General features: G+C 38.6%; 1 protein-coding gene across 2 annotated transcripts; it reads left to right on the top strand.

Moving 5' to 3' along the window:
• On the top strand, nucleotides 1–14463 carry LOC149075811 (uncharacterized). 2 transcript variants are annotated; one of them, XM_089243324.1, is made up of 3 exons: nucleotides 1–734; nucleotides 2607–2686; nucleotides 10223–14463. In XM_089243324.1, exon 3 carries the CDS (start codon nucleotides 10226–10228, stop codon nucleotides 11522–11524), a length of 1299 nt encoding a protein of 432 aa, XP_089099450.1. In that variant the 5' UTR covers nucleotides 1–734; nucleotides 2607–2686; nucleotides 10223–10225; the 3' UTR covers nucleotides 11525–14463. The 2 variants fall into 2 exon arrangements, with proteins under 2 accessions (XP_089099450.1, XP_089099449.1); XM_089243323.1 differs by having other exon boundaries at nucleotides 1–789.
• Nucleotides 14464–23527: the final 9064 nt, after the last annotated feature.

Raw genomic sequence — 23527 nt, 5'->3', positions numbered from 1 at the left:
TCTGTCAACATTATAACATCCTATCTCCTCCGAAGCTTAGTGGTCAGAGCACTCGTCCGGCAATCGAGGGACCCGGGTTCGACTCCCGGTAGAGGCAGAGATGAGTTTTTTCCTTCCTTAAAAAATTAACATCTCATATAATAAATATCTTCACAACATCCAGTCTTCTGTATATCTTGTATTATAACATCCCTGAAACATCAGACCATTTTCTTTTTGACTGTGTTCAATATGCTCATATTCGTAATGTAACTTTCCTTAGATGTAAGCCTCTCATAAAAAACTGGAAAACTTTTTGTGCTGTGCCGAAAGGTCAAGCTACTCTTGCCCTAGAAAAATTTTTGTCCTCTTCCAATTGTTTTTGAACCGTTAGTTTATTTTGGTTGTTTGTTTATGTGCTATCAGCTTTTTATTTTTGGACTCGCATTCATCCAGAGACTTCGCGTCTCTCTTCATATGTGATCTCCTACATGCTGTGAACACTAAGCTATAAGTAATAGCTCAGTGGCTGTGAACCATCGAGAAGAAATATATATATAAACTTTATTTCTCCTCTAAGCTGTGAACACTCATCTTCACTACAGGGAATGGCCATAGATGCTGAAAACCCTGAATAGTCAAGTCAAGTCCAGGGAAAAGAGACCAAGTAGAACCAAAACTAAAACCCTCACGTTGTTTGATTTTGGTTCTCTGAGGAGAGAGTCCACTTCTCTCTCAAGTTTGAAAACTAGAAGGTAACTGCTCTCAAAATTTCATACATAAGGAAATAAGCTCTTGAATTAAGCGCACGTGAGTATTTTTTCACTTAAACTTCTAACTTATGTATATATGATCATACTTTGCATTGTTTAAGTTGATCATGGAGTAAGTGCAGCCATCCTCATAGGCCCACTTGGGTACCCAAGTGTCTAATGGGTCTTATTCTAATGAGACGGAATGAAAGAACAAGATTCTTAATTCGGGTGGGCTGGTGTTTCATTGCAGAAAGCCCCTCCAACCCCCCCGAGTCGTATTTGAAGGGGGGACGACGACGCTGCTATAGTTATAGGCGGAGATCGACTTGAAAGTCTGGGGAGGGGGGCAGGATGATGATATTTTCAGTGCATATATACATTATTAGATCAGTCATGTACCCAAGTATGGAAGTAACCTGGACAGTGTGTACGAATGTGAGTATCAAAAACAGAGTGTAAGTGCATTGGCGTACGCAAAGGGCGTTTTGGGGTTGTAACCGCCCCGCCCCCCGAGCCAAGATTATAGTGTTATTTTGCAGGAAAAAAAAGTAAACCCCCCTCAGAAGAAAAGAAATCTGAAACCTCCCCCCCCCCCCCCCGAGAAAATTCTGCATACACCTATGAGTAAGAGAATGATGAAAAAAAAGTGACAGGAATGAGTGGCCCAGGGAGTGTGCAAAGCAGGGTTTTTCTAGGCATAGATTTTCAGCATGCTGTGCAGCATGAGGGTGGAGTTTGGTTGAAAAACCTTAATTTCAAGTTTTTTTTATAAATCCTCACACTGCATGCTGCGCAGAAAACCTACTAGCGAAAACCCAGCTTAAGCATGGAGGTAACCAAAGGAGTGACCTAGAAAGCGTGTAAGCATGACAGTGGCCAAAAAATGACCTATAGAGTGTGTAAACATGAGTGACCAAAATAACAACAAAAATGATCAAAAGTGGCCTTAGATAGTGTGTGAGCATAAGATGTGACCTAGAGAGTGTAAGCAGGAAAGTGACCAAATGAGTGACCTACAGCCATGGCATCCCCCCCCCCCACAACCTACTTTACCAAACACCAACTCTGGCCGCAATTTACTGCCATTAATGAGATGGGTCGGAAATGAAGGCACTGTCTATTGGTGGTCGCCTCAAGTTCATTAGGGGAAATATCTATATCCTCCCTCGAATTCGAACCCGGGACCGTGACAGCAACCTTCACTGTGATAGACGAGCATCTTATCACCATGCCATTCGGGCAAGCCCCCAGAACCTGGAGCAGGGCGTGTAGGCTGGAATTTGTTGCTAGCCCCACCGCTACTTTTTGCAGGCCCTATAGTTAATTCATAGCGTGAAAAAGTAAAAAAAAGATGAGAATTGTCACAGGAACCAGGGCTAGAGTCCTGTCGGCCCACCCTTGTGGGGTGTATACATACCAGGTGTTTCCCAACCCACCTCCCCCAGTGATTCACTGTTTATTTTTTTTCTCAATTATTTCCCATCAGTCTTGTATATGGTCCGACCTTCCACTCACAGAAATAAATCAACCAGGCCGATGCGGCTTCCAAAGGCTGAAAACCACTGACCTATTCAGCATGTAAGCATGGGAGTGACCCTAGAGAGTGTGTTATCATAGGTCTGACAAAAATAGTGGCATAGACAGAGGCATACTTATTAGGGAGGGGCTGAGTTGGCTGTATGAAATTAAACTAAAATGGGTAAAGGGTGTCAAAACCATAAATCCGCCTCTGAGAAGGGGGAGGAGGCTTTGTCCCAAAGCAAATTTGCCAGGGGGTATTGTTAAAACGGCCTTCTGAAGAAGTGAAAAAATATTAGATGCAATTGTTATGAAAAATGTTGAAATTTAAATTGCATTTTTCTCCTATTTTAGTTCATTTAGTGGAGTCCATGGGAAGATTCGATATTACTGTATGATATTTTCATGAACTTTCTTTGAATTTCAAAGTAAAAGTAAGTAACATTTGTTTACACAAGATTTGTTTAATGCATTTATATTTTCTGAGATGTTTTTGAAAAAAAAAAATCCATCAATATCTTTATTAAAACATTCTATAACAGAATATTAGTACTTGTCTCGATTTAGCGATTTTCTTGACCGAAATTATTCTCGCCAGATGAAATTTTTCAATGTAAGGTGAAACACATATATAACAATACTCAAAAGACTGGAGAAACGTATCATTATAAATGAGTTATTGTTACGGATGGAATATGTAACAGTGTGAAAAGTGGACCAGAAAGTAATATTGTCATATAGCTGATTATCGTTAAAGAGGAGTATCATTATATGCCAAACTTCCAATATTGACTTCCAAAGATTTTGTTTTTTTAAATATCATATAAATATTTATTTTGTTTTTTGATTACTTGGTGTCCCTTGTGCAAGGTGAAAGTGTAGCGAGGTGTATGGTCCTTGATTTTCATATACAGGGTAATTAAGAAAGAATCATCCAATTTCAAATGATTCTACACTTGAAATCGACCATTAAAATTTTTTTTTCATAAAATGTAGGCACATTTTCCCCCATATATTCGCATATTACTTATCATTCTATTCTGTTTTTTAATTTTTAAGAAATGTACAATTTTGAAATCGGGTGATTCTCCCACGTACTTTTTTGCAAGAACATTACACATTTGTGATTCTGGCGTGATGAAGCCAGTATATGGATTACCAGAACCTGGACGTTCAGGTGAAATGCCATAAATGACTATTTTCAAGCATTTTTTTTTTTTAAATGCCTTCTTTGAACTTTCCCTGTCATAAATATCTATTTTAACAAAGTTTAAAGTTTATAATTGAATTTCAGAGGCCATAATCTACAAATTGAGCATTGATAACAAAATTGGTTTTTAAAATTGTTTTCCAACTCTCAGTATTAATTTTCATCAGAAGTCCCCCACTACAGCCCCCATTCAAACGAGAATGAGCGATCTGAGAGATAAGGAACTTGGTGTTGCCATGCAATAACTTTGCTTTGACCGAGGAATCGCGCAGGCATATGTGGTAATATAAAGAAAAAGGTTAATTTTTTTACAATAGAACAAGGTAGCTATGTTTCAACTATAGAAATGATAATGGTGCTTGTAAATAATACATCAAATAAATGAGAATTATTGGCGACTGAGGAGCCCCCAAAGACCATTTTCCCCTCAAGCTCCATATCTGGTAATAATAGTGGCCCTGAAATTGACCTAATTCTGAGGGACCTGAAGCACTTATTTTTTGCTTAAAATCAATTTAACTTCGATAATAATGCAGTTACTATAAACTGTAATTGAAACAATAAACGGATTATTTACAACCATATTTTCAGATAGTTTTTGGACACTTAATATGTTAGTTTTTAATTATACATACTTCTTTCCATAAATTAGAAATGCCTTTTCAGGGCCTATTTTTAGCATTTTTAGTACCTTTTTGCCTGCCTATTTTGACCGTTTTTAGTGCTTGAACTTCTGGGCTCTGTTGATTATTGTAGAAGTTGATAAAATCACATACATGGTAATTATCTCAGCTGAATAGAGGTATTCTTTAGTTCTAACATATTTTTAAATAGAAATGAATCTCTTATTTGGAAGTAGGGGGGTCATGACTCACGGTTTGCATACCACTGCTGTAAGAGCATCAGTGAAATCATTTGTGATGCTGAATCCATCTATCCATCTTGCTGAATGATTCTACTGACTCTCTATGGTGGGGCTGAACAAATCAAAAAAAAAAGTAAGGCACCAGCCTAATTTCTTAGGAGCCACGGATATTTTTTTTTGCGAAGAATTTTCTGGGGGAAAAGCCAAAGTAATTTCTCTTTATGCTTTTCCAGGCCTTGGTAACCTTTTTCCTATGTTGGTTGAAAAACGAACGTATTAAATCCTGAAAATTTTGCCCTGTCATCAGATTCTAATTTGATCATTACATACGAAAAATTTTAGGTGCTTATTCTGATTTTTTAGTTGCCACATGGACCTCGTGCCCGGGATTCACCTAGCCCTACACTATAGTGCGTCTAATTTGGTGATTTAAGAGAGTGGCAGTTTGAATTTTTATATGAAGTCTTGGAGCCTTTTTCCCAAACTCCCTTCATTTTTTACATCAGTTCAAATTTCTAATTTTTGAATTAATTCTCTATGACTTCTTTTATTTTTCTCTTTCAGTTAAAGAGGTTTGATTAAGGGTCCTTAATGCTTTGTTTCCACGGCAAATGCGCCAGTAAAATAATTTCCATGAACCTCCTCCTGTGCCAATAAAATGGGCCACAAATTCCTTTACAAAATAATGTTCTGTATATAGAATGCACAAATAATGAGTTCATTGAGAACAATAATTTACCAGGCTGTTATGCCATGGTCATGCTTTGCCCACAGCTGTGGTGGACATTTTCAGAGGTGAGACTGATACTACCGAGTGTCCATAAGATTCCCATATTAACTTTTCCAGCTTCACTTGCTATAGATCATTATCATATGTGCTCAGTAGTACCAGACTCACCCTCTAAAGATGCCAGTATAAGCTGTGGGTGAAAACAGACCATGATGTAACAGCCCAATAAATCCCAATTCTCAAGATGAATCCTTATGTGCTGGCTATCAAATCATATGCCGAAGCAATGAGTTGGTTTTCTCCAAACTCATGGACCCGCAATAGTCTCTCCCAGGACTCCTGATTGAGAACCACTAGTGGACAGAAATTGAAGGGGGAGGCAAAGACTGTTTTCAAATGGAAGGAGGCAAAGCAGAAAAGAGTGGTTCTTACATTAAAGAAAAAACTATGCAACAATGAAGTTTCATTGGAGGTCCCCCCCCCCCCCGACAAAAGTGGGGGTAACATAAAGATTTCAAAGATGCTTTGATGGGGGTATAGCCTAATAAAGGTTCGGAACCACTGCATTAGACTCTAATTATAGTCTGTATAGCAGGGTTTGACAAATCAAAAAAAAAATTGTAGGCGCCGGCTGAATTTTTGAACAGCCGAGAATGATTTTAATCTCAAGAAAAATGGTGTTGATGTTTTTTTTCGACTTTTCTGGGAATCTATATATTCTTTTGCCATGTTAAAAGGCACACTGTCATGAAATCAAAAAATTCTGTGTTATTCATAGACTCCAATTTAGCAATCACATACAGAAGATTTTAGGCACCAATACTTATTTTAAAGTCACCATGGTGAACTGGTGCATGAGGTTTGTCAAGCCCTGCTCTATGATGCATATAATCCAACCTCAGTGGTATTTATTTGGCAGAGGCTTCAGTGTTCATTGAATTTTTCATCTCCAAGAGAATATGACCGGATCAAACTAGGGCCTCAAATGTTTGTTTTACGCCATATTATGAAAATGCCACCTGGGATAACTGATAAATACTCAAAGGTTTGATCAGCAATGAATCTCTAATCATCAACACCTCTTCTGATCATGATGCCAACAACTGGTGCTTGAAAAAGGGTCACAATAGATTCTGAAATTAGCCAGAGAATCTCTTATTAATTAAACAGCAGGTTATTTCATCAATGCAATGCTTGTATTAGAAATTATATATTTCTACAACGAGCCTTGGAACAATTATATTTTTATTGTGGCTTTTGTACTATGCTATTATTATATTCTATATAATATATAATAACAATATATATATTATATAATATAAGACAAACAATTCTCTGATTTTCTCCACCAACACCCATAGTGATAACTAATAATTAATTCTACTAAATGTGTAAGTAATTCTACTAAACTTCACACAGTAAAAATTCACATGATGCCACGCTTTTGTTGAACTATAATTCGACAACAGAGAAGAAAACTTGAGGAAATGGACAGGGCCTGGGACTGTAGTCCCATAAACAAGAATGCAATCTATCAGGGGCGGCTTGAAACAGAACCTCTACCCATGCTGGACATCTTCCTATCTATCCCCCCCACATCCTGCTCCGGGTCTCTAGCTGGAATCGTTCGCAAGCCCCAAAGCCAGATTTTTCATGGGGTTCCCTTCTGCAGTTAATTTATAGTGCAAAAAAGATAAGGATAGAGAGTACAGGGAGTGTGTTAAAATCGTCAGCCAGATGAAGGCATTCTGTAGGTCTGTTGCTATGCATGACAGGTTGTCTTGTATAAAGTGACATTAATATACATGAATGAATGAACGCCAGAACTTTGCCACAGGACTTATCCCATTACCGAGATCTCTTCCAGCCCAGCTTCGTGGCAGAGTCTGGAACACTTTATTTTGTGTCAAAAAATAAAAAGAAGAAAAAAAAACCACAAAATTTTTACAACATATTTTCCCCGGACAATTGGGTACTGTTGTGAATATTAATATACAATAATCTTATTGATATTTGTATTTAATGATAATTCAAGTTATTCTATAGTTTTAAGTTCCCAAAAATGGCTAATTTGGACAAGTGGAAAACACCAAGATGGAGCCGTATAAGTCATTCCCTTGTAGGGAGGATGCCACTCCCTCACAATTTATCCAATTCCTTAAAAAAAACACTTTTCGTTTCAATTTTTTTTTTGCCCTTTTATCTCTGATTTGGTGCCCCTCGAGAGCAGAAAGAAATAATTTTATTCGATTTCTTTCAGTGGAATGAAATGCTAACCCCCCCCCCCTCAGATTTAGCACCATCTCTTGAGTAGTGCCTCTGTGACCGCAATGGGCCAAAAGCTGCCTCTGTACTTTATTACAAGGGGCAAGTGTGCATTTTGCTTCTGTCGTGTGATATTTTCTATTTTTTTTCCAATACAGTCAAATGAAGGCAAAGGAAAAATTTGGCTTTTCACTTGTCGGGTTCCTGGAGCACTAGAAACACCTTTAAAATAAATTCATTAATAAAAATTATCTATAGTTTGTTTCAGGTTAACTTTGCAGTGAAGAGAAAGGTAGAGAGTGTATTCCTTCGCCGCAAAATATAGTTCCCATACATCGGAAGTTTATGATGATCATTTATATAGAATATTTCAAATTTTTTTATGATTTCGAAAAAGATACTGAAAAAATATCGTTTTGAACCAATGTATATTTGTTTGAAATTTTTAAATTAGAAAAAATATTGGTTACCATTATCAAAAATCCATGGCGAGCTCAAGAACATTTTGGCGCAATATCCAAGAAATTTTCCCCGCCAATATCACTGTCGTGATTTTTTTTTGGTTGCACAATTATATATATATATTATATCGTCATTTTGTTGAATTTTCCAATAGATACAATTCTTCATTCAGTTTTGCATGTAGTTATAGGCCTACACACCCAGACGAATATTAAATCAGTTTTTTTTTCTCCCGAAAATAGCCTCCAACGAATTCAGATATTCACTCATAGATTACAGGAAGTGTCCCTCTTTCATGACAGCGCTGATACCGTTGTGAGAGGCTCTCTTTATGTGTGTAGGTTACGGTTCCAGGCGCCCCCCTTTTTTTTTAAATTATCTCTTTCTTGCCGTGTTCGTAGGATAGGGGGTGGTTTCTGAATTCCAATAGCCGATAGCGGAGGGTGTTGACATAAGTAATGTCTCTTTTGCACCCACACCAACGCCATCTTCTTCCCCACAGCAGAGGCTGTTCCTCCAGATGCCCCTTCAGTGTCTCTCCAGATAAATATAAATAAACAAGAAAGAGAGAGAGAGACCCACAATGGTTTAGGTTTGCAGTGTATTTTTTCCTTCTGTGACAGTTGTATCTTTCTTTTCACCAGAGATAGACATGCTAAAACGTTCTCTGTTCTTTTTGGCAATAATGCATAAAGCACGTTATTGAAAAGAAGAGGAATTTTGGATTGCAGATGGCCTGATGGAACACATGTTGGAGCAACAACAATTAATAACTAATAGAGAATCCGATAGTTCTACAACTTCAAGTGAGGATTCCATAGAATAGGAATCCGTAAAAAATGACTAAAACTGTAGTGATAGCAAGTGGCATCGACTTATATGCGTTCGGGTGGGTGAGCGACGGAAATTTCAGCAGGAAAAGTGAGTGAAAGAATTCTAAATTTTTCCTTATCATTTTTATTATTATTATTTGGGGCTATTCCCAAATTCAAACGTGAAAACCGGGTTAATAGGAGTTACTAAGATACTTTTCAATTAATAAAAATTTTTTTTTTTTTTTCAAAAACCACACCTTAATTTCTGAAAGTATCAACGATGGTTTTTTTTTTTTTCATTAGCTAATTGTTACTAACTGACTGCAATTTTTTCTACAAGCATTACGTTATAGGTAAAAAATATTTTTTTCTGCAAGAATCAGCCATACCTTACCGAGGCTGCGCATCGATACATAGGTTAAGAGGCTTTTGTTGTCATAGCAACGAGTGATGCGGTTCCGTCGTAGCTTCCTCTTCACTGCAAAGTTAACCTGAAACGGACTATAGTTATCCATGAACTTCAAAGGATAAGTATAAGCGATGATTTCTTGGTGTTGCTTTGAGGATTAAGTTATCCGGAATTATTAAGAACGATGAAATAATTCTGGGTCAGAAAACAGGACATATGGTCATCAACATTTTGCACCCTAAACACGCAATAGTGAAAAAAATCAGGTTTATCTCGAGGTCCTTCTAGATTGGAGGCCTGCCTGCCTCTTGCCAGAGCCACCTTTAAGGGTGGCAAATCAGGCTTCACACCCAAGCGGTAGGTAAGCTCAAGCCGCCCCTGGGAAAACCAAGTCACATTTGCCAACATCAGTTGACAGCCGCTGTGGTGGTCGAGTGGTCATAGTGACGGACTCGCATCGCGGAGACCCGGGTTTGAGCCCCACCGTCGCCGCAGTGGTGGTCGGCTGAAGTTGGTTTTCTGTGGTTCCCAACTTCAAAGCACAAATGCAAGCCAATCTCCCTGTTAAAAAGTCTCGCCGCAGAGAGCAACAGTCCTACAAACAGTACAAATATTCAGTCATTACACTTCACTCACTTCACTTCTGAGATATAGATGGCAGCACTAAAAATCATACACAACACTAGATACGCACTCAGACTGTCAGGTACACATACTTGCAATTCCGGCACAACTCACTAGGTGGTAAATTGCCCATGGCGATAGACCTGAGTTGTGCTCGGCTTGAAAAAAAACACATCAGTTGACAATCATGTGTGGACATTATTGTTGTAGCCTTGCATCGCAAAAGCTGGGTTTAGTCTTCACATGAAAAACTACAGTGGTTGGCTGAGGTTGGTTTTTTTTTTCTGGGGTTTTCCCAACTTTATGGTGCAAATGTGAGCTGTTCTCAAAAGGAAAGTTCCAGCACAGCTGCCTCTCTATAGTTAAATGGTAGAGAATTGTCTTTTAGAAACAATAGACCTCCTGCAGGGAGCCAGCCCAGGCATTCCTGATTCAAGGTCATCACACAATGTCCATACGAATTCTCATAGCAGCACAAATATAAAGCTGTAAAACTTAATTTTTCATTAATCTGTGATCAGTTTATGTGTGAAATTAGTCGTAAATGAACGGGGGGAAAAAATCTGATGCAATTTATTTGAATCCTACAGGAAATGCAGTCTCAATTTTTGGAGTGTAAACCCTGCGGGAAGAAATTCACTGGGAAGGAATGCATGGATCAGCATATGGCAAGCGGAAAACACCTCAGAAAAGTGTTTTGCATGCAAGGGACACTGCAGGAAGCTCTTCCAGAACCAACTGATGCTCTAATTATGGAAGTGAGTTCGAGCGAAACAATGGACGGAAATGAATCTGTAGAAGCATCAGCCAAAGAAGTAAGTGATGACAGCAGATCCATTTCACCAGAAAGCAGTATTTCACAATGCTCAAAACCTCTAAGTCTAAAATGTCAAATTTGTTTGAAATCATGTACGGGTATTGAAGCTTATATGCTACACACAAAGAGCAAAGAACATATGGAGACCCTGCGGATAAAGTTGGAAAACACTGGTGTTCTTCCGCCTCAGTTACCAGTCGCTAGTGCTCAGCACTCTTCCTCTTTGCTAACGTCAGGTGCTCCAAATCAGTACTATTGCAATGTCTGCGATATCTCGTGCACCGGGCAAGCACCATTCGATCAGCATTTGGCCAGTGCAAAACACAGGAAGAAAGAATCACAGAAAACTGGTATTACTACAGCTGATGTAATACCCGCTGCTGGACCTCTTGGTGGATCTAATTCATCTAATTCTACCAATGGAAAAAGTAATCAGGTTATAATCTGTGAGATATGTAGCGTGTCCTGTTGCGGCAGTATTCCGTACGAAATGCATTTGAGAAGCGAAAAACACAAGAAGAAAGAAGTGCAGAAAAATGGCCTTTTCCCATCAAATGAGAGGTTTGCAGTGGGAGAATTGTCTGGGGAATTCAATTTATCGCATCCTAACAGGGAAAACAGTAACATGGACAATATGGTCTGTGATATATGCGAGGTGACCTGTTCTGGCATCATTCCCTACGAGATGCACTTGAAAGGTGAGAAACACAGGAAAAAAATGATTCAAAAGAATCTTAGACCCACTGAAGTGAATAACTCTGTACGAAAATACGAAGCGAAGGCAATGCCAAGGTCATCAGATTTCATTAGACTGAGTGACAGCTCTGGTGAAGATTCCATGGATGAAGAATTTGTCGATTGCAATGACAGTCTTGATGGCAGTGGCAGTTCTTCCAGCGATCTCACTCGTAGAATCGGTGTGCTGGCTCCCAGCATTCGTGACATTATGTATAAAGAAGAAGTCGCTGCTGAATTATGTCAAAAACATGAGATTGCTATGTTTGGCGTTGACGAGCCTATCGATTTTGTGAAAATGTTTAAATATCCCAATCAAAATGAAGAAATGATGACATAAAAGGGGTGAGGGGTTCTTTCAGCTGGTATTGTTGACCGCTATAGAAGTTTAGTCTTTTCACTCCTGTCTGACTAGGTCATTTATGAACTTATACAGTAAAACCCCTCTTAATGGTCACTTTTTTTATAGCCATACAATAATTTCCCTTGTATTGTAAAAGTATGCATTTCAAACCCCTGATTAACAGTCACATCTCTTTTACAGACATTTTTTTTCCTGCAGGTTTCTGCAAAAATTAATTCTTCTAGTGATCTTATTCATAGAATTGGTTTGGTGGCTTCCAGCATTCCTGACATGATGTGTAAAGAAGATGCCATTGCTGAATTATGTCAGGAACACAAGGTTGCTTTGTTTGACATTGACAAACCTATTGATTTCATGAAAATGTTTAAAGATACCAATCAAAATGAAGAAATTATGACATAAAAAGGGGGGAGTGTTCTTTCACAATTTCGGATAGCATTGTCGGCCGCTAAAGAAGTTTAGTTTTTTCACTGTCTAGCTTAGGAAAGGATTACACTATGAGAGTTTGATAAAAGATTTTTACAAAACTTTAAAAAAGAAACAATCAGTAAGTCTATTGAAACAAAAAAAGTTTTTGTGGCCATCACATAAATTAAAATTAAAGGTTTTCGGGTGTTTTAGCCAACTTTATGTATGGTTTTTGTCTTTTGACGTTTCATTTGCACGGGTGGCGAACATTTTCCAAGAATTGCATGGTAGCCTTTTGCCCACCATTACATAATTCTTGAAAATGTTTGCCACCTGTGCAAACGAAACGTTGAAAGACAAAAACCCATACATCATGTCAACCAAAAAGTGGAAAACTTCAAATTTGAGTAGTTCTATTGATCGCATTTGCCCAAATGTAACTGATGTGCTTATTGGTTGCATTTTCAAGTTTTATAAAAGAAAGTTTTATTTCAAAAAATAAAACCATAGCCAGGAGCATGTTATTTAATAAAAAAAACACTCGCCTCTTCTTTTGTTAATGAGTTCAATTTGTAAAATAATTATTCATTCTTGTTGCTGTTTAAAGTAACACAATCAAGGGCTTTATTTTTCTCTACCTTTCCTGCAATTTGCTTTTTATAATTTAGTGCCCCCCCTTTTGATAGGTGATATGCTTGAAATGTTGTAAATGGAATAAAAAAAAAGCAGTGATTTTTTCATTTGGCAAATGTTTTATTGGAAGAAGGTATTAAAAACCACAAAAAATTTGAATATGAAAGTAATTAAATCATTAAGTAATCCTAAAAATACACTGTAACCCCTCTCGAATTAGTCGGCATGTCGGGAAACATTGAAGGATACCAGCCAGGAAATCAGATTCTGGGAAATTCTCTGGACTTTTGAAGAATTTGCTGATTTGTAGACCTTGTTTATTCTCTGCATTTTAGGACCCTTTGTTTTAAGAAACTATTTTGGAAAAAGTTCGAATTTCACGTTTGCTTACCATACATCTTGATTTATTGCAAATGCGGAATACCAAATATGTTGGTTCTCATAGATTAGATGAGCTGAATGGAAAAATTAATAGACCGTGAAATATTTTTGTATTCTGTGTGTTGTCATGTTTTTAAAATTTGAATAAGCAGAGCAAAAAAATTAAAGAATCTTGCGGCAAAAACATGATATTATTAGTTATAACCCTTTGGTTTTCTGTGGTTCCCAACTTCGAGGCGCAAATGCTAGCTGATCTCCCCGTTAAAAGTCTTGCCACAGAGTGCAACAGGCCTACAAACAGTACAGATATTCAATTATTACAATCCACTCACTTCACTTCTGAAATATAGATGGCAGCACTGAAAAATCAACACAACACTAGATACACCCTCAGACTGTTAGGTAAGCACATACTTACACTTCTGGCACAAATTACTAGGTAGTAAATTACCCATGGCAATAGACCTGAGTTGTACTCCGGTTTAAAGAAAGCATATTGCCTCAATCTGCAAAAAAAATGCTGCCTCAATCTCATCAAACATGCAGAAAAAAATGTGCACAACACGGTATCTGTGTATTAGGCTGGAAATAATGTAGGTTAGAGTAATAAGTTAATGCTTAATTTTCATTGCTGTTATGAAATTCCTGGATGAAACATGTTTGTCACCGGGATTACGCTATAAAAGTTTTAGAAAAGTTATATGTGATACATTCAAATGATATAAATCTATATTAAATACTAAATAAATATGCAATCAGAATAAAATAACTGTTTTTACTGTAAGGCTGGGATTACACTATAAAAGTTTAATAAAAGATCTTTTATAAAACTTGGAGAAGAAAACAACCAATGAGCCTATTGGTTACATTTGCTCGAATGGAATCGATATGCTTATTCCGCTCGGAACAGACTCATAACATTTAAATAGCTTGTTTCCCGATTTTTACATCATGCCAGCTAATGCGGGAGGAACTTCCATCTTAAAAACAAAAACATACTTTTATCAATTTCCTTATGAAATGAAAAAACTGCTGGGGGACACAAATTTATGCTGATTACGTGAGAATGACCAATACCGACAATTATCATAATAGAGGGTGTTGTTAAATGAGATTTTCACTTTAATTCAAGTCTTTTTTTGTATATTTAACATCAAGGTATAGCAAATCCCAGATCGCCATGATGCTTACTGAATTTAATCTTGTTTATGAAGGTTGGGATCAAGTCTCCAAAAAGAAGTGGGGGGGGGGGATTCTTGGTTGCTGCATAATTTTTTAATTTGTCGAATCCTGTTTATTTTACGAGCTTTTTTAATAGAATGAATTTTCATTCCATAAGGGGTTAGAGACCATTATATTGTTTTTTTATAGATATCTTGTCAAAAAAAACCACTGTGGAAGTGCGGCTTTTTGTATTGTCTATCTATTTGAATCTTGGGAAATTATATTCCTGTATGGTATATTTATTTTTGTGCAATAAAAAAAATTGTCATAAGAAACAATATTGAACATTTTGAGTATGCATAATTAGAATTTTTTGTGAGGCCACCCTGTTTTTCTCCAGGGTCTTATGCTAAGGGGCTGTTCAAGTATTACGTCACCAAATTTTTAGCCATTTTTGACCCCCCCCCCCCGTCAGCCAAATTTCGTCATCAGCTCTGCCTCCTAACACATATTGGTGGGATCAGAGACGTATGGGGGGGGGGGGCTCGTGCTTCACCCCCCTCCAAAGATGGAAAATTTGTTTTCTTAATGCAAAAAATATTTTTTGAATTGAAGTTTTGGAAGAAAATACCTTTGTGTGTGTGTGTTATTATCACCAATTTCTGTTTAATTTCAATGCTATTTGGAGAACTAAAAATTTATTTTTACAAAATTCATTGCAACACCCTATAAGCCATTATTTGATAAGCCCTTGGCCCGCAGATCAAATGTGGCCTTGGGTGATGTGGCTTGCCCCTTCAAACCTAATTTTGTAAAAATGAACTAAGAGGCACATTAACAGATTGCTTAAGTGACGTGACACAATTCCAGAGCATTTAAGCAGCCCGTGGCAGATTTTCAGATCACTGAAGTAGGCCCATGGCACATTCACGGATCACTTAAGTGACCGTTTATGCAGTTCCAGATATTTGGCACATTTAGAGGTCCCTTGAATGACATGGCACAGTTTTAGAGCACTGAAGCGGCACCCGATGCAGTTCTGCATCACTGAATTTACCCATGGACCATTACCAGATTACTTAAGTGATCTGCGGCATAATTACGGATCACTCGAGTGACACGCAGCAGTCCTCTCTTAAGTGGTTCCAGAGCAACCACTTAAGCGAACTACGACACATTTCTAGAGTACGTGAGCTGCCTGGACACATTTCCAGATCACTTGAATCATCCACAGAAAATTTAGATACCACTTAAGTGGCTGTGTAGAGGACTTATCAATAGGGAGAATTGGGAGAACTTTAGTTCAAAGGTGCCCACAAACTATCCTAAGTTTTTTCTCGTTTTTAATGCACAGAGTACAATGCCATTAAGAATATTTCACATTTTCATAAAAGGTAAGCGATGACGTAAGCATCAGCCAACCCCCCTTCCCTTGTCATCAACAGTCAGCAAATTGGAAACCCCCATTGATGCTGACGTAGTACTTGAATGACCCCTAAGGGCTGTCTCATGACGCTTCAGGGTCTGTACCAGCTGACATCATGGCCCCGGCAGAACCAGCTAATTGCCATTGGCTACCCTGGCTTGTACCCTAAGGTCCAGCGCTAGGTAAAAGGCATTAGAGTAGTGCCATCACACGTGATTTGAGATCATGCCCACTGCGGCAAAAGCAACTTCAATGAAATGAGACAGCATTTACTACAGCTAAATCCCATTTTAACAATTACTATTATAGCGAAAACCTCGTTTTCACAAACACTTTTCTAATCCTTCAAATATGTTTTCGTAGAAACATTGCAAAAACCTAGAATTCCTTTATAACAAAATTTCATTGTAACAAAGTGATTTCTCCAGTCTCTTGGAATTCGTTATAATGGGATTCGACTGTATATAGCCCTTTGTGTGTGTGTGATGTTTCGCAAGGAACTGATCCTAATTGAAATGGAGTAACATAACGAAAAAAATATGGACAGAGATAAAAAAAATTTCTCCCCTTTTAATTTATCCATTAGGAGATAACCCTTCAGAGAACAGGGGTCTGTCCAGAAGATGTTTCACTTTTTGCAAAAGCATGTTGAATTTCGAAGCAAATTCTCAGTCCATGTACCCAGCCACTGTGGTGGTTGAGTAATGGACTCATTGCGAAGACCCAGGATCAAACCCCACCTCAACACAGTGGTCATCTGCTGAAGTTAAGTTTTGTGTGGTTCCCAACTTCGAGGTGCAAATGTGAGTCAATCTCCTTGTTGAAAAGTCTCGCCACAGAGAGAAACAGGCCTACAACAGTACAAATATTTAAACATAACACTTCACTCAGAATTTGTAATATAGGTGTGTATGAGGTTGTCAATGAGCTGTTGAGGCACTGCTGCCCATTCCTATTGTAGCACCAATTGTTGCTGTCGACTGGTGATGTGCTGCCAAGTGTCTCAATAGAGTGTCCCACACGTGTTCGATTGGATTTAGATCCGAAGATATTGCCGCCCAATCTATGCAATTAATATATTCTCTCTCCATCAGCTCTGCGACAGCCACAATACGATGAGGTATATGCATGGATTGTCATCCATGAAGAGGAACTGAGGACCCATAGCATCTCTAAAGATGCAGGTTTAAGAAGGAGAACCTCAGTACAATAGCGGACACCAGTGATTGAACCATCCTGGGACATGTACTGGTACCAAGCATACCTCCCCAAACGAGAACTTCTCTACCTCTAAATCGGTCCCTTTTGATGTTGGAGGGGTTATTGCGTGTTCCCATCTCTTTCCAGATGTACATGCATTCAGAATCGCTAGTCAAACTAAATCTGCTTTTATCCATAAAGAGTGTTTGCTCTACCTCCATTTTTCAACTTCGTCCTTGATTTTTGCACACTAGTGTAGTCGAAAAAAATATAGGCCTGTATTCATTGAGAATGTATTGTGACTTTTTTAATAAGTTTTCACAGAATAGTAATTTGGCTACAAAGTTTTTAATTATCCTGTATGTACAAGATTCAAGCCCATATGTAGGAGGGGTGGGTATGTTTCATTGTATATATTTATTAATTATTTGGTGGAGAGGGGCTGAAATGGGGTGCCTCAGCCCCTCCCCCCCCACCCATGTTAAAAAGCCTACGATATTAAGTGATGAACGAGTATCTTCTATGAACTTATTGTAAAAAGTAAGTACAGTTAACACCTCCAGTTTATGAACGTTTCAGTATGCGAACATTTGAACGTTTCAGTTTGCGAACATTTTGTTTGATAATAACAAAAAATGATTTGGTTTACAAGCATCCAAAACTGTCGGAATCATGAATAAAACATATTGCAGAAGTCTGAGATTACAATTCTTTTGAGAGAGAGTAACCATCGGAGTAAAATTCTCGCCACCAAATGTAGCTCCTCTTATCCAGCCCATGAATCAGCAGATCATCTCTCCTACATTGCATAGTTCGTGCAGGGCGTCCCACAAAGGACTCCCTAATTTTGAAATGAAATCATTAACGTGATTGATAGAAGAAAAAAAAAAAACAAGTGGTAAGTTATGTTTATTTTAAAAGCCATAAAAATCTGATACAGAAGTTTCAAAATTAGTTACAGATGTTGCCGACAGGTAGTACTGTACACTAAAGTACAGAGTCTGAGAAAGAGGCTATGAGCTGTCCTTTGCAAGCAGTCATTGCAATAGATAAAAAAATTTGCATCTTTCACAGCAATGGCGCAAACGATCACTACTGAACAGTACGTTGCAGTTTTGGAACAATTTGTTGCCTGGGTTGGAGGATAGATGAGGTGCTTCATAGTTCATGCAAGATGGGACCCAACCACACCGTGCCACAATGGTAATTGCCTTTCTTGAACACTTCAGGAACAGAGTCATTGCATTGAAATATTCCACATTTATTGGAACAGGCATGGCCTCCATACTCACCCAATCTTACCGTAACTAATTTCTGCGAGACAAATTGAAGGCTACTGTTCTCTGAAACAATCCTGTAAAAGTGGGCGAGCATCAAGATTTGATCTGTGAGGTGTGCGCTCATTTCCATTGGGACACTTACACAAGGTGACAGAAAATTTCATTCTTCATTTGCGCCACCTTTTTCTATTCTTCTATCGACCACAGTTTCAAAGTTATTTGATTTTTTAAAATTGAGGAGTCCTTTGTGATACACCCTGTATTTACAAAGCTTGGCCATAAGTGTCTTACAGAACGATCTATTGACTTGTGGCCAGATAGTGTTGCTAGTGGAGATTTTGGGGGCTTTGACACCGAATAATATTCACAAAACCAGACTTCACAAATTTGCATTTTACTTCTTTCGAATTATGGTAAATTTTTTCTGTGTTGGTTTATATAAGTGGTTAATGATAATCATTAGTTATAAATGAGAGCTGTTGTAAAATCTTTGGAGTCCCAGGAACAAATTAATTCATTTTACACTGATTTCTATGGGGGGGGGGGCTATTTCAGTTTGCAAACAATTCGGTTTATAAACAGACTTCTGGAACGAATTAAGTTCGTAAACTGAGGGTTGACTGTGCATAGGCTATTAAGGAAACATTTTCTGGATATTGTGCTGAGGTGAACTCGGAAAATCATCTTGTCTCCACTGAGACACGAACCCAGGCCCTCTTGCATACCGGGCAAGCATGCTAACATCTACACCACTGGAGACAACACTACTTTCCTTATTTCACGTGCTGTGGCATGAGACGCTGTAGTAGAGGCATTAGTAGCTTCTTTTAACTTCAGAAAATAGTCCCCTCTGGTGGGATGCTGTAAAGAGAGATACGACGACTTTTTGCTCAGCCCAAGATATGAAGGAACCAGGTATTTTCTGGATATTATGCTGAGGTGAACTCTGAAAGAAAAGTCATCTTCCTTTTTTCGGGGATATCTTGGGCTGAGAAAAAAACTGTCCATCTCTATATAATGGCTATTGGTATTCGTTAAAAGACCTATGGCCCAATGATGATTAGAAATTTTGTTTCCTAGTGTTAAAACTGCCTTGTGAATACTAATTACTCCTGAAAGTATTTTTTGAGAGCGTCTTGAATGGTTCCAGCCTTAACGCCTATGATGGAATTACAATAGGATGAAATCGGCTGTTCGAATTCAGCTCTAGTCATCCATTCGTCCGAAATAGGTTCTTTCGTGCTCTCGCATATGTTATGTAGCACACAGCACGCCGCACTGACGTTTGGGAGTATGTCTATGCTACACATGCTACTATCAGCCAGACAACCCCACCTCGCTTTCAGACGCCTGAAAGCTATCTCTGCGCAGCTATGCGCGAATGAAAACCTACCGTTGTATTTTAATATGTCCCTGTGAAAGTTCTCCCCACAATTGTATGGCTTCATTACCCAGTCGGCTAACGGATATGAAGGTCCCACCAGTATCAGTATCGGCACATCTGTTCCACAGAGGTTTTTCGGTCTATTCGGGAATAGTTTGCGATCCTGCCCTTTCATCCACAATGCAGAACTCGTGAAAACTTTAGATTCGGGAACGCTACCAGGCCAACCTATGTTAATGTCCCAAAACATGTAAGATGGACCCACAACCGCTTGTAATATCATTGAATGTGTGTTTTTGTTGTTTATATAATCTGTCGCATTTTCTGGGAGGTTGCACTTATTAATTGGTATGTGAATGTTTCCCAAGATTCCGGCGCATTGTGGGAACTTCCACGTATTTCTGAATTTTTCTAGGTAGTTGTCAAGAATGTCACCTGAGGGTACTTTTACGCATTTAGGCAAGTATGCTCTGATTATTGCATCGCTGACACTTTGTACAGATTCTGATACAACAGACCTTGGCACGTGGAACAAACAAGCGACACTGGAGGGATGTTTGCCCGTTGCCATGGAGTAGATGGCGATAGCAATTTTTTTTTCTACTCTAATCAAAGTATCTGTTTGTGTCGATAGATGTCGCTTCAGCTCCCCGACAATGTTTAGAAATGTGTTTTTTCTGATTCTGAAATACTTGAGCCACTGATAATCATCATATTTGGACATGACAGTGTTTTCCCACCAGTCACTTCTATGTTGTTTGGGGTTTCGACGGAAAGTGTTGTTATGGAGCCAAAGATTAAGCATTTTCATGTATAGCATTCTTCCTTCCAGTAGCCTCGAATGGGATCTCCGAATGGCGTGGAGTTTGGCGATTTGTTGGCGGATTGCGCGTTTGCGGCTCTCGACTCTGGATCGACGCCGGTTGCCTCTGGAAGTGATCGTTTTTGTCATGACAAGACTTATTTTAATCAGCCGATCTATTACTTCGGACATGATTGTTATTTTATATGAATTACATGTAATGTTTATGATGGGGGGGGGGGTGAGAGAAAGAGACAAGTGAAATTCACTGAGATTGGTGTGTAAACAAATCGAAAAATTTTCTCATGAGGAATTGCTCTGGCGATCCTTCTCGGAGTAAGTGACAGTAGCAGAGTTTCCAGATTAAAGCGTATTAATAATCCTAGCGTGTGTAATAAGCGTCTTTAATACGCTTTGTTTTAGATCCTTAAAAAATTTCTAGCTAAAAGCTTTCTCAAAAGTAGCCGTAAATATTTTGACTGGATATGGTCAGCCTTGAAATACTGCAGCTTTTGCTGCCATCTATGCAAAAACTTGAGAACTTTATTATTAAATCGTAAACAGTCGAAAATGGGATTTGTGCTGCTATCTAATATTCAAAAAGCGAACGAAAAATCATCCACTAGTACTATTTTCAAGCTACAGATGGCAGCAAATTCTAAATAAGATTATTTGATTCTTCATCTTAAAGAGTCAAAGCCGTCCGGATTTTTTTGTCAACAAACATGGCGACCCATTTGTTGGATATGTCAAGCTAAAATTGAATGTGTTTGACGATATTGCTGCACAGGCTACAATCGATGTAGCAGACTCTTCCCTGAAAAGAGTCAGTAGAAGAGAAAATGAGCCGGTGGTTGTCCAGATAACGAACAAGTACAAAATAATCTACAAACGTGCAATACTTATGTAAATATGGTCGGTTTTGACCTTGGAGACCTCTCTAGGTTAAGTTCCATGGTTTAGAGCAGTGATTCCCAACGTGGGCGTTAACGCCCCCTGGGGGGGGGCGATGGAATGTTCCAGAGGGGGGAGGGAGCCGATAGAAGCTACGGGTATAACATAGGATCCTATGGGTTAGTTTACGTTGGGGATCGATGAGAGAAAAAAATGTATGGAAAAGGGAGCGGTGAAAGCCGCTTGTAAGTTAAGCGTACCCACTCAATGTTAAAGAAAGGCCGCGGAACTGATAGCAGCGTCATCTGAAGTTTGATGTGTCTAACTTGCCGATTGATCACGTGGCTCCCACGCTTCTCTTCCCTTGATCGCGTTATTCCGATTTCAAACTTGATTTATTTTTCAGTCTATTGCTACGGAACCTAAAAATCTTAATTCCCACTAAAGCGTACATTTTTTACTTCTTTGTAGGAGACGTACTTGTGCATAAAAATATAAATCACTCAGTAACAATGACAGTGTTATCGACACTTCAACAGCTAAATCTATACTTGTGAACACCTTAGAGTAGGCTGACCATATTTCTTCGAGAGAAATACGGGACATCGCCAATTATCGCCAAAAACGACGACGCCGAAACCAAACAAAGTTGCCAAATATTATTGAAATTACGGAAAAATCACAATGGAGGGAAATGATGCATCGCTGCAAATTGCAGTGGACTAAAACGTATTCCACGGAAAACAAACGTTCAAGGCAAATGTGGGAGATCAATACTCTCATATATAGTTGTAATTATCGTAAAATAATTTATGAGTTGAAAAATAATGTCAATGTTTGACTTCAATAAAGAATAAAAATTCAAGTAGACTTCGTGTAAAATACGGGAAAACCGGGACACTTTTGCCAAAAAGTCGGGACGGCCAAAAGACTGTCCAGGGAAATACGGGACGTATGGTCACCCTACCTTAGAGGAGAATACTTTATTTCTCTTCGATGGTGAACACCCGTCTTCGTGCCATTTTACACCCATCAAATACGCGGACTTTTTCAATAAATATAATTTTATATGTCCCGTTTTTATAATTTTAAAGATGGAACAATTTGCCAAAATAACCACGAGAAATAACTAACTAACCAACCTAACCGAGAGTCTTCACGTGAGTAAACAATATGGCGCCGTGATGGGGAAATGACTTTCCCACCCGATGCTAGCAGCCAATCACAGGCGCCCATCTAAACAGAGAAGGCGCTGATGCCGTTTGGATACCAGTTTAACGATAGGATTGTTTACGCTTACTCTAAATGCAGCTTTGGGAGCGGTGGGATAAAAAAGGTTGGGAAACTATGGTTTAGAGACTCTCTGTCATCGAGCTTATATAAACCTGATGCTCCCTGTAGTTTCACCTGAAAGCTGTACGGCTTTATGATTTCATTGTGTTGAAAATATTTCCTCTTTAAAGACACTACTGTCATCTAGTTTTCAAGGATGATACTAGATGTACGATTTATTTTCTCTTTTATTAATATCAGATGGCAGTTGCATAAGCGGTTCCGCTTTCCTGATAACGTTTTCCCCTCTGCCATCTATCCGCACCATCTCAATGTTTAGACATTAAATTCATATTCAAGAATTGTGTGGGAAAAAAGAAACTAGGGGTGCAGGGCCCCCAAAATTTAGTACCTTTAAATTAAGACAGCAAAAATTTAAGACTGATTAACCAAACATCTTAAATCCTATAGAGGGAGAGGGCATAGGCGGAAATAGACTTGAAAGTCTGGGGGGTAAACGATGATGTCGATATATGTATCTGCACCCGCATCACATCTTTTGTGCTGGGGGGCAATATCTCCATAATATACAGTGTTTTCAACTCTTTTCTTAAACTTCTAGATTGTTTTACAACATATGTCAGTTTTCCACATGTTCTGCTTTAGAGGCTACAGCACGCCATTCAGAAATCAAGGGCATAGAACAAAGACATGACTTTATACCTTATAGTACGAGTAAAACGTTACAAGCTGTATTCCAGTAATTAAAAAACACTCAAACAGAAATTAATGTATACTTGAACTAGAGAGAATGTATACAAGTCCAGGTCTCATTAATTTTATGAATACAGGCAAACTTCATTAAGGAGAGAAAGAAAAAATATGACCCTATAAGCAAAGTGACCCAATAAGATACATATAAACAGAGCAAGTCTTGACCCCGTTATTTCCTTTTCCCCCATTAATGCACTCAGCAACTAAGGGAGAGCAGGCAGGTTTGCTACCACGGGTGCCAGACCAGAGGGAGCAAAAGAATTTCACTTTTTTACCCCCTCCTTCAACATTACAATAGAGACTGAAATGCTTGCTTGCCCCCGCCTACCAAGCGCCTGGTTGGGGCCCTGACACTCACACA

The sequence above is a fragment of the Pholcus phalangioides genome, unplaced genomic scaffold (genome assembly GCF_987345545.1).
Source record: "Pholcus phalangioides strain wild (caught in Gottingen) unplaced genomic scaffold, Ppha-v1.0 ptg000015l_1, whole genome shotgun sequence".
In the NCBI taxonomy this organism is placed as follows: Eukaryota; Metazoa; Arthropoda; class Arachnida; order Araneae; family Pholcidae; genus Pholcus; species Pholcus phalangioides.
Note: the sequence above shows the minus strand (reverse complement) of the source record. Positions and strands in the feature narration are given on the sequence as shown.